The 12,741-nt window shown below is 36.7% G+C and overlaps 1 protein-coding gene across 1 annotated transcript; it reads right to left on the bottom strand.

The window, feature by feature from the left end:
* Positions 1 to 2,951: 2,951 nt before the first annotated feature.
* Positions 2,952 to 3,823, bottom strand: LOC131151294 (uncharacterized). Its single transcript, XM_058102549.1, has 3 exons — positions 3,804 to 3,823; positions 3,553 to 3,661; positions 2,952 to 3,410 (listed from the first exon to the last, which is right to left on the bottom strand). The coding sequence occupies exons 1-3, from the start codon at positions 3,821 to 3,823 to the stop codon at positions 2,952 to 2,954; spliced, it is 588 nt and encodes a 195-aa protein (XP_057958532.1).
* Between the last annotated feature and the right edge of the window lie 8,918 nt (positions 3,824 to 12,741).

Genomic DNA, 12,741 nt, shown 5'->3' with positions numbered 1-12,741 from the left:
ATTCACAAGCCTACGGTTCTAATACTGAGTTTTCTCAATCACTAAAGAACCCTTGGTGATCTCTTTACTTGAGTTTCAATTCTATTTCATATTGATATTTAAATTCTTGAAGTACATAGTGCTGAATTTTGTACTGATTTGCTTTGTTTTGAGAGTGTTCTTGTACGCAGTGTCTACTTCATATTTTTTGTAGTTCTTGGATGATTCAAGGTGTTTGGATCATTGACTAGGCGTGGGGTATCGCTTGGAGAGGTGCAACTCTAGCCTATTGATGAAGTGACCAAGTGAGGGGTATCACTTGGAGAGGCAATACTCTAGCCTATTGAAGGAGTGTGTAACAGTGTTGTTCTGCCTAGAAAGGAGTTGGTTTAGTGGAATCCTTTAGTGGTTTACCAAAGGCGAGGACGGAGGCTGGGGATAAGCCGAACCTCGTAAAAACCTGGTGTCACTCTCTTTCCCTTACTCTCTTTATTTTCAGCATATATAAACTACATGGATGATTTAATTTCTTAATCATATATACTACATAATTTGGAAAAAAAGTAGACTTAAGTTTATTTTTTTTTTTGGGATTGCGGAAACCGAAAGGGAGTACATTGGTTGATCAATAATTTGCGGAAACCTCAAAGGGAGTACGTTGATTGGTTCACACTCAAAGATAAATTAACTAAGAGTTTATTTAAATTCTAAGTAATTGGGAATTTGAGTTGTAGTTAGCATTGAAGAAATAAATTTTATTCTCTACAGGGCTTGAATCAAACTTACATATATTTACACGGGCTGCAAACAAGAAAATATCTTGAATTCTTAAAAAGTTGAAAATTTCTAAAAGGCTATCTTGATTGGGAGTTTGTGGATTGAACACTTTGATTGTTTAAGTTTTATTTACTTGTTTTGTGTTGAATACTTTAGTTGTTGGTTTGTGGATTGAACAAGTAAATAAACTTTTGCTAAATAAGCAAACACTTTGTTGTGTGATTGTTAAATAAACAAGAGATTAAGGATTCTTGAAAAGTATTAAAAGAAAATTTTAAATCCAATTCACCCCCCCCTCTTGGGACTACACCTTAGTTTTCAAGGTTGTGCAGCCCGAAGGATGGACTTAACTCTAGTCGGCCCACCAGAGCTAAATCAACCACATTCTACTGTCTGTAGGTCCAATTGGCTGCTCACACACTGGTTTAGACTACAGGGGGACACTACGTATTCCCAACCCATCGACCATCTCATCTCCACACTCTATCTGAGACGTGTGGGTGCATTAGCTTCGCCAAATATATCTGCAACAGTACTGTGCCCATTTTCTAGTTTACCAATTTCCAATTTACCAGAGTTCTCAAACCATACATTGTCCTTTAACAATTCCAAACACATGCAGAATAAACCATATCATGTTTTTATTCTCAATACATTTCCAGTATTTCCTATATCTCATACATATATCATAATTCAACACAGAAATTTCATTTTACTCATGCCACACAATTTATCAACATAATTCATACATTTACTGTAAAATAAGCCAACCCACATTCTTTGTTAATATACTGAAAATATACCTTTAATTTCCTACACAATTATCCAAAAAATCTACCATTTTATTCTTTCCTTTTCACAAATAATAACTAGCAACACAGACCTAGGCTTAGAAATTTACATTTAAAATGGTTGGCTTTTCAGAACTCATATAAAAATCTTATACATATATACATAAATTTTTCATTTTTTACCGATTAATTTCATAAAAATCTTGATTTAATATATTACCCTTACCCGCTTTCTTGAACTACGCCAACATAAACCTCAAAATGATGCTTGTGACGCTTACCTAAACCCTGGATCAAAAACCCTAATTTAATCAAATAAACACCAAATAACTTACTATTTCAGCATTTCCTCAACCTATAAACCTCAAATAAACCTTTAAAACCCCAAGAACTAGGAATCCTAACCCTTACCTCAACCTTAGAGCATTTCTTGAAAAGCCCAATTTAGAAATGTACTTCACTAGATGTGTAGAGAATCACCCCTAGAACATCGTAGCGATTTCCGTTTGTTGATTCAGGTTGAATCTGGGCCATATTTGAAGCGAGAAGGCAGAAGAAACCATTCCAGAGAGAGAAAATGGAGGAAAATGAGTTTCTTCGCAAAGAAGCAACTTTGGATCTTTTTATACACGATGTTACCACATGGCTTCGTCGACGAGAAGACAAGATTCGTCGACGAACCACAGAAGAGACTTCGTTGACAAGAGGATTCATTCATCAACGAAGCTTAAAATATGAAATTTGCTTACTTAGGATCTCTTCGTTGACAAGGGACTGAACTTCATTGATGATCTCTAAAAGAACACTCGTCGATGAAGACATGAGGTTCGTTGACGAGGTCTGCTGTTCTTTACATTCTTCCCTTCTTTAGAAAATTTCTTCCTCAAAATTTCGCTAATCATTCATCCGTTTACATTTCTACAATTTACTAACTCAGTATATCTTATTCAGTTCAGTATATATCAATAAATAAACTTTTGCATCATCTATAATTAAATAAAATCTTCATTATCTTAAACATAAATTCATATATGCCCCCTTAGCTTTATCTACCTCATCCAGAACCATTATGTAGACACGTGTTGGTCCACCGCCACCTCGGGATACTTGTTGATTTCCTCGAATCTGACCAGGTGCAGGTACAACAGGTAGCAGTTCCTGAAAGTTCCTCTTGATGTGCCCCGATTTACTACACCTATAGTAATTAAAAGTCCCGGTCTAGCATTCACCCCTATGCCTTTTATTACATTTTTGACATAAGGAGTAAGACAAATTATCTTGGTAACTAGAATAACCCTAATCTCCCGTCTCCTACCTCGAGCCCACAGTATCCTTCTCTCTCTCTTCCATGATCCTTGACTGCCCTCAGCCTAAAAACTAGAAGTGTAGCCCTCTTCTTCTAATCTATCGGCTCTGTGCCGCCTTGGATGCTATTTTAAGCATCAAAGCCTTGTCTACCAGGTCTGAAAATTTTTGAACTTGGAACCCCACTACAAGCTCATAAAGTCTTTCTCTTAAGCCTTTTTCAAACTTTTTGGTCTTCCTCACCTTATTCAAGATCAGGAACGAAGCAAAACGCGACAATTCAACAAACTTAGCCGCATATTCCCCCACAGTCATATTCCCTTGTGTCAAATTAGTGAATTCTTCAATCTTCTCCTCTCTGATAGATAATGGGAAATACCTGTCAAAGAATAACTCCTTGAATCGATCCCATGTTAGAGCTATCTTGACCAACCTCTGTTCCTTTAGAAGTTTCACAGAAAGCCACCAGTGTTTCGCATCACCTGCCATTTTAAATGCAGCATAGTGGACCTTCTGCTCATCCGTGCAGCCATGTACTTCCAATATCTCTTTTATTTGCTAAACCCAGTTTTATACAACCACTGGATTAGGTTTCCATCAAAGGTAGGAGGGTTCAATCTCATAAACTCTTTGATGCTACAACCCTGATCTACCATTGGATAGTTCTGCCCTCTGGTATCCTTCCTCATTCTGCCCTAACCTGTCGGGCTATACCCCGCAGCATCGTAGAGGTATCAATATCCTCTTCACTAGAAGTCTCTAAATCATACCTTCCTTCAGCTCTTAGATCCTCATCCCTAGGATCCATCCTGAAAATAGAATAGAAAAAGGATAAGAATTCCATTATCATAACCCTATCAACACAATCATTAATCTAAATTCCAATATACACCAAACTTCTCAATTCAGGACCAGTCTCACAGCTTAGAAACGAAATTATCTAAGGTTTACCATGTCTTTTCCGAGGCCATCAACTGCTTCAAAAAAATCAAAGAAATCGTCGACGCATTTCAGCCTCTACGCTACAAAACAAAATCCAAAACTTCTCAATTCCTAACTCCGTAGTAACATATCCGAAATGTAATCTCTGTGATCCATTAGTAGGAAAATCCATATTATCCTAAATGTCTGAGGACATCTTTTCTCATCTCATCTCATCTCATTCGCATCATTACCTTTATTATTGCAAACGTACAATCATTTCAGATTCCTTGACTTAGGCATCAGAGTAATACCCTAGAGTACACCCTCGATCTTCCAAGCCATTTTCCCTTCATTCTTTGTAGGTGATCAAAGTTGTAATTAATCCAATTTTTATAGAAACAATTTTGACAACAACAGTTGGCACAGTCTGTGGGAAACTTGGAAGAATTTATTTATAAAACTGAATCATGGTTGCATCACACAATTCCGAGGCTGAACTTGTTGTTGAGGATCAATCGCCCCAACCAGTTCACTCCCCACCACTAGAAAATTCACCAAAAACTATGCCTTTAAATTCTAGCCTTCCAAAGAAAGGTAGAAGGCATGTTGTTGTTTATGGTGTGGCTTTTATACTTTGGATTTCATAAACAAAGAAGAAAGAAAAACATGAAGGGGCAGCACAGCAGGGGTTCGTCGACGAGTAACATGTGATCATTGACAAGGAGACATCAACGACTCATCAATGAATGTCTTGTGCTCATCGCCGAGAAGATCCTGAGAGGCCCAAATGTTCAGAGTTTCTGAGATACCGAGGGAAGAAAAATGGGATCATTGATGAGTGGAATGATTCTTCGATGAGTGTTCTTCTTGGTCTCGTCGACAAGAAGCTCTAGGCTACAAGTAGTTTTTTGAATTTTGAATTTGAACGTTGGGATGGTTGGGTAAATGGAGGGAAACCTCTGAGAGAGTATTATATATGTCATTCTAGGCATGTATTGAGAAGGTGTGTGATCATTTGAGAAGTGTATTGTGTACTTTGTGATTTCCTTTGTGAAATTCTTGTGTCATTGCTTTCGTGGATGTAGGCTTTTCCGAACCACATAAATCTTGTTGTTGTTCTTGTTCTGGTCATGTTTCATTTACTTTTTGTATTTATTCCACCATGCATCTCAATTATTCGATCCATATCACAACAAATTGGTATTAGAATGATTGTTGTTATGACATTGGGATCGTCATCGTCAAATTTGATGGAATCAAGAACTTTGGTTTATGGTAGAAGAGAGTGAAGGACATTCTTGTGCAACAAGGAATGACTAAGGCTTTGCTTGATACTCAACTAGAAGGAATGGATGAGGCAACATGGGTAGATTTGAAAGCAAAGGCCGCTTCTACAATACACTTATGTTTGGTCAACAAAGTATTCTAATGGGTGATAGAGGAAAATTCTCCAACAGCTATATAGGGAAAGTTAGAGAGTTGGCACATGTCCAAATCTCTTAATAATAAACTTTTTCTTAAGCAAAATTTGTATTGGCTTAAGATGGTTGAAGGATCAAACTTAGATCAACACATTAATGCTTTCAATCAATTTATTAGTGATTTGATGAGAGTTGATGTTAAGTTTTATGAGGATGACAAAACTTTGATGTTGTTAAACTCTTTGCCCTCGAATCATACTTATGAAAATCTTGTGACCACTTTTATGTGGAGAAAAGAAACTCTTGATCTAGAAGAGGTAACAAGTGTTTCGCTAAATTTTCATCAAAGAATGAAAATATTTGATGAAGGAGAAGGACTTGTGATAAAGGGTAATAACGAGTGAGGCAAGGGAAAATCCAAAGATGGATCAAGTCAGAAATCCCAAAATCAATCCAAGAAGAAGAAAGAAATCTAGTGTTATAAATGTGGTAAAAAGGGGCATATGAAACCGGAGTGTACGGATTGGAAGAAGGGAAATTCTGAGAAACATGAGGGTACTTCAAAATATGTGAATGTTGTTCAAGAAGGAGGTTCACCGTATAGTGATGGTGATGTTCTATCAGTTTTAGTGGGGTCGGATAATCTAACGGACTCTTGGATACTTGGCATGTTCTTATCACAATACTCCAAACAAGGAGTGGTTTAGCACTTACAGGTTAGTGAATTCTAGTCTGGTTTTTATGGGTAATGATGCTTCTTGTAAGATTACTGGCATAGGAAATGTAAACATAAAAATGTTTGATGGTGCTGTTAGAACGTTGTGTAATGTAAGACATATACCAAAGTTGAGGAAGAGTTTGATATCACTCAGTAATTTGAATTGTAATGGCTTTAATTACAAGTCCAAAGGTAAAGTTCTAATGGTATGGAAAGGTAATCTAACTGTATTGAAAGGGCAGAAACTAGATGGAAATATTTACACATTGCACGGAACTACCATTGTAGGTGGAGTTGTAGTCGTAGATGCTGAATCGTATGAGACCGTCTTGTGGCATATGTGTTTTAGGCATATGGGGGAACATGACATGAAGGAACTACACAAGAGGAAACTTTTGAAGGGCTTGAAATCATGTTAGCTGGAATTTTGTAGGATTTTTGTTCTTGGAAAACATAATGGGGCAAAGTTCAGATCAGCTAAACACAAAACAAAGGGTATTCTTAATTATGTGCATTCAAATGTTTAGGTCCTGATTAGAGTTGCATCAAAGGGTGGACATGTGAATTATGTGAGTTTCATTGATGATTACTCACGAAAGGTCTGGGTTTACTTCATGCATCACAAACCAAGTACGTTTGCCAAGTTTAAGATTTGGAAGGTTGAAGTGGAAAACCTGACAAGGAGGAGAATCAAATACTTAAGGTTGGATAATGGGACCGGGTACACTAATTCTTGGTTTATGGAGTTTTTTGTGGAGCAGGGCATTAAGAGAAATTTTACAGTTCTCCGGACACCTTAGTAAAATGGTCTAGCAGAACAGATGAACCAGACTCTTTCTGAAAGGGCTCGGTGTCTTAGATTAAATAAAGGGCTATCGATGAACTTCTGGGCCGAGGCAATGATTATGGCTTATTTTTTGATAAACCGATCACCAAAGGTGTCTCTAAAGGTTAGAGTGGCAGAAGAGGTTTGGACAGGAAATGCAGTAAACTACTCTGAATTGAAGGTATTTTGGTGTCCAACCTAGGTTCATGTATCTAGTGAGGAGAGGTCTAAGCTTGACCTAAAGTCTTGTCGTTGCATTTTTTTTTTTAGGGATATCCAAAGGGTGTGAAGGGGTACAAGCTATCAAACCCAATGTGTAATGACTTGAAATTCTTGCCATATATATATTTTAAATAATAATAATTACCATAATAACTCTGATTTCATGATATACTATCAAGGTCAACTCAAACCCATAGGCACCGGGGATTTACCCATTTGTACATATATATTACCTAAGCAGCAGAACCACAATAGACTTTACATATATACAATACCAGAGTTTCACGGTTTCTACATATACACATATATTCCCTAAAAACCTTCATGAGTCTGACTTGACTACTTACCCTGCAACTGGGTAGTACTTATGAACCCCTCTATCACAGAGCTTGCTCCACTCGTCTGTCAGGATTTCCTGAAATATTTGTAATGTTAGGGTGAGACACCTCTCATTAAGGGAAATAGACTAATGTCAGTGTGTGGCAATGTGAGTAATATCATACTATAACATATATTGCAAATAATGTAATTGTAATATATATACATATCTTAAGTTGTAACTAATATCATATGAAAATCTCTACTTTTAAACATACTATATTATAATGAATACTCATATCTTTAAAATCATCTATTAAATCTGCATTTTACTGAAATTATACCCTGTATGTAAATCTGTGTATCATGACTCCAGTCATCATGATTCAGGTTGTGCAACTCGTAGGTTGGACTTAACGCTGGTTGGCTTACCAGGTTAAGTCAAACATAACATAACTATGCACGATTGCCTACCCAACCTGGCCTGCCCGGCCTACTACACCAACAACCTCTAGGGGTCAGTAATGCAGTGGGTATCCTACTACACTGCCTACACTACTGGGCTTAGTGCTAATCGGCCATCGACCCACACATCCTGAATAGTGTGGTTGCACTGTTGGCTATACCCAATCTGGTTCACCCAGTCTACTACACCGACAACCTCTGGGGGTCGGCACTCAGTGGGTATCCTACTACACCAATATGACTAGCTAGTTACGATACCGTGCTCTTATTATACGTAACCATCCAGGTTCTATTACTAGATAATACATTTCATATAATATATTTATATACGTAAATAAAATTTCATATTTTTGAAACAAAATTTGGCTTTTACATATTTATGAATAAAAATGTTATTTCATAATTTCTAAATCATAACATAATAATAAAACTAATCATGGCATCTGCGCCGACTATCATATCTCGGCATATGCGTCGGCTATCATATCATAATATACTAGAAATATCATTAACATTTGTACTGTTTATGATCTAAAAATTACTGAAACTTATGTTTGTTCTTTTAAATAATAACATTTCTAACATACTGATATTATGTTAAATTTATACTCATGCCACACGAGTGAGTTCTACTCTGTATAATACTATAATATGCTATAAAATCTATTTTCTCTGTTCAACATCAGTATTCCCAAAAATACATTAATTCATAAATAATTTTCTAAAAATACCTGACTTAATGATTTCCCTTACTTGATTCCTTAGAAACCTGCTAAAGCGTTAAATCTACGCCCCTGCTGCATTCGAAACTCAAATCCCTAAAATTATATTTTTCCAAAATTAATCAGGTCAAACTCCAGAATATTTATCATTCAATATTTCCTAGGCCTTAAATACTCCAATGTAACCATTAAAACTAATATTCTGGAGTTTGACCTGATTAATTTTGGAAAAATATAATTTTAGGGATTTAACCATTAAAACTAATATTTAACACCCTTACCTCAGTTTTGGAGTGATACCCCGTAACCTAGACTGAAAATCTACTTTGCCTACGTTGTAGAGAATCTTCCCAGGAACCCTGTGGTGGTTCCTGATCGTCAAAATGGAGCTTAACGGGCCCAGAATAAAAGGTGGAAGGGTGGAGGACCGTAGGGTTTGAGAGAGCAGAGAGAGAGAGAGAGAGAGAGAGAGAGAGAGTTTTGCTTTTAATTCTATAAATGACTATAGGTTCTTTATATCTTCAGCACTGCTAGCCAAAACCATCGACGATTTTGTCTGGCTTTCAAAAAATCGTCGCTGATTTTCTATTAACCAACCCAAAATTATCGTTTTCCCGTTACTGTCTCTGGTAATTTCCAAAAATAGTTGCTGGTTTCCTATCTTCTCTAAAAAATTGTTGCCGGTTTTCTCCTCCTTTAACCAAAAATAAAATCGTCGCCAGTTTTCTATCCTCTCCAGAAAATCGCCACCGATTTCTTCCTTTCCCAACCAAAAATCCATTTTTCCCCACTTTCTTTTATTATTATATTTTTTGAGTCTTTACAAAATAGCAAACAAGATGGTGATTTGTAGGAATGTAGTCTTTGATGAAAAGGCTATGGTGAAGCATACTAAAGAGTATGATGAACAAAAACATAAGCCAGAAAATTGGGGCAATGATGAACATGTTGTGCAAGTGGAGTTGGAAGCTTAAGGCAACAGAAATTATCATGGTCCTATGGTTGTAAGGAGTTCTAGCTCAAGAAACCAGCAAGTCGACGATATTCCTATACAGAGATGCACTATCAGACCTCCATCAAGGTATGGATTTGAAGAGTTAGTATCTTATGCTTTCCTTTCTAGTTGCAATGATCCAACTTCATTTCAAGAGGCAATGCACAACCAGGAGAAAGATAGGTGGATGGGTGTGATGACTGAGGAGATGGAATCACTACATAAGAATAAAACTTAGCATTTGGTGGAGCTTCCAGATGGGAAGAGACCAATAGGTTGCAAATGGCTATATAGGAAGAATGAAACAATTTCAAAAAAAGAAAGAGAGAAATTCAAGGCACGGTTGGTGGAAAAATGATACTCATAGAAAAATGGGATAGATTATGATGAGATATTTTCTCCAATGGTCCAACATACTTCTATTAGAATTGTGTTAGGGTTGATAGTCCATTATGATCTTCATTTGGAACAAATGGATTTGAAGATGATGTTTCTTCATGGTGACTTGGATGAACAAATCTACATGGGCTAAAGAGATTCATTGAACCAAGAAAAGAAAATTTAGTTTGCAGTTGAAGAAATCTCTTTATGGGCTGAAATAGTCTCCAAGGCAATGGTATAAAGGTTTGATTTTTATATGATCAAGATTGGCTACAAGAGGTGTGAGTATGACTACTACGTATATGTGAACAAGCTTGAGGATGGTTCTCTTATTTCCTTGTTATTGTACGTCAATGATCTATTGATTGTTGCAAAAGATTTAATTGAGGTGAATCAATTAAAGGACCTGTTGTATAAGGAAGTTGACATGAAGAATCTTGGCTCAGCCAAGAAAATATTTATGATAGAGATTCACTATGAGAGAACTGCAGGGAGGTTATGGTTATCTCAAGGTGGTTATATATAGAAGGTGTTGGAGAGGTTTAGCATGCCTAATGCAAGACCGGTGTGTACACCTCTAGCGAATCATTTCAAGTTGTCTACTACAAATTACCCAAGTATAGATGATAAAATTTGGGACATGTCAAAGGTCCCCTATGTTAGTGCTGTGGGGAGTTTGAAGTATGCCATGGTGTGTGTGAGGCCAAATTTGGCTCATGCGGTGAGCATGGTAAGTAAATTTCTTTCTAATTCAAGAAAGCAGCATTGGAAAGCCATCAAATGGATACTTAGATACTTATGGGGTGCATCGGGATATGGTCTCATGTTCGGTAAGTAAAAGGGTTGTCCTCCAGTTATGTGGTTTGTTGATGTTGATTATGTTGGAGATATAGATGACATAAGATCTACAATGGGATATGTATTTACCTTTGTAGGAGGACCGATATGTTGAAGATCCATGGTACAGTCTCTAGTAGCATTATCCACAACTGGGCAGAATATATGGCAGTTGCTGAAACTGCAAATAAAGCCTTATGATTTACTGGTTTAGTGAGAGAGCTGGGGTTACAGTAAGATGGAGTGGTGCTGCATTGTGATAGTCAGAGTGCCATTTACTTGGAGAAGAAGCAGATATATCATGCTAGAACCAAGAACATTGATGTGAGGTTCCATGAGGTTTGGGAATTGATTGCTTCGGGTGAGCTTGTGTTGGAGAAAGTTCACACATCTGAAAATGTAGCGGATATTCTGACAAAATCAGTTACTTCTGAGAAGTTCAAGCATTTCTTGGACTTCTTCCATGTCTTCAAGTGATAGAAGGGAGACATACCCAACCAAGTGTTTCAAGTTCAAGGTGGAGCAATTAGACATGTTTTTCGGGATTCTCCTAAAGGGCGTATAATCGCCAAGGTGGAGATCGTTGTTTATGTTGTGGCTCTTATACTTTGGATTTCATAAAAAAAGAAGAAAGAAAAACATGAAAGGGCAGCACACTAGGGGTTCATCGATGAGCGCCCTGTGATCGTTGACGAAGAGACAGCAAGGACTTGTCGATGAATGTCCTGTGCTCATCGACAAGAAGATCCCGAGAGGCTCAAAAGTTTAAAGTTACTGAGATACTAAGAGCAAAAAAATTATATCGTCAATGAGTGGAATGATTTGTCGATGAGAAGTTCTAGGCTTCGAGCATTTTTTTGAATTTTGAATTTGAACGTTGGGGTGGTTAGGTAAACGGAAGGAAACCTTCGAGATAGTGCTATGTATGTCATTCTGGGCATGTATTGAGAAGGTGTGTGATCATTTGAGAAGTGTTTATGTACTTTGTGATTTCCTTAGTGAAATTCTTGTGTCATTGCTTCTATGGATGTAGGCTTTGTCAAACCACGTATATCTTATTGTTGTTGTTGTTGTTTTTGTGGTTGTGTTTCATTTATTTGTTTTATTTATTCCGCTGTGCATCTTAATTATTCGATCCATATCACAACACATGTTTAGCATAATCTTACAACAGAAAAAAGATAATGTAGAACATGGCGGGTCCTCCAAGCCATTTTTCTCTTATTTTTTGTAGGTGATTGAAGTCGTAATTGATCCAAATTATCCCAGACAAATTTTGGTAGCAACACACATAAAATAGACATTAAGACTAATATGCCTTCCTCAACTGTAGCAAACCAGTGGTCTTTAGCTTTTAAAAGGCCATAGACCCTATAAAAACTCTAATTTTGAAAGGAACCTTCCCTTTCTACATGAAATAATTAAAAGGAAAAGATCAAGGACCTAAGGATTTCATGACATAAGAGAGGAAATATTTTGTGGAAAAAGAGCTAGAGGTATCATGTATCTAAATCATCAAATCATCTCTCGCTCACAGAAAAAAGGATCTAACACTTTAAGTGAAATTGTTAGAACAACCTCTTTTTCATTGAGGCTATTATAAATGAAATTATTAAAAGGAAAAGATCAAGGACTTAAGGATTTCATGACATGAGAGAGGAAAGACTCATAGAGAAAATGGATCTAACACTAAGTGAAATAATTAAATTAATTTCTTTTTCATTAAGGCTAGACTACAATTAGATGGTGCTCTCTGATGCTCCAACTTGCAATAGAGAGAGAGAGAGAGAGAGAGAGAGAGAGAGAGAGAGCTTAAAGAGCGATGTAGATAAGTAGTTCATAATAGTTAAGCTACATGTATATTGTAACGACCTGCTTAATTAACTGATTTTTTGTTTTTTATACCATAACATTCAACATACTCTGATACCATATTGGGATAAACCCAACCATAAACCTAAGCAGCAAGAAGCAGAACTGAATAAACATATCCATATGTAAATATATACAATACCACACCACACAATACCAGAGTACTACATGTTTTTTCAAAATATATAT

This window comes from Malania oleifera, chromosome 3 (assembly GCF_029873635.1).
Source record: "Malania oleifera isolate guangnan ecotype guangnan chromosome 3, ASM2987363v1, whole genome shotgun sequence".
Lineage (NCBI taxonomy): Eukaryota > Viridiplantae > Streptophyta > Magnoliopsida > Santalales > Ximeniaceae > Malania > Malania oleifera.
This window is presented reverse-complemented; position numbering and strand designations above follow the sequence as displayed.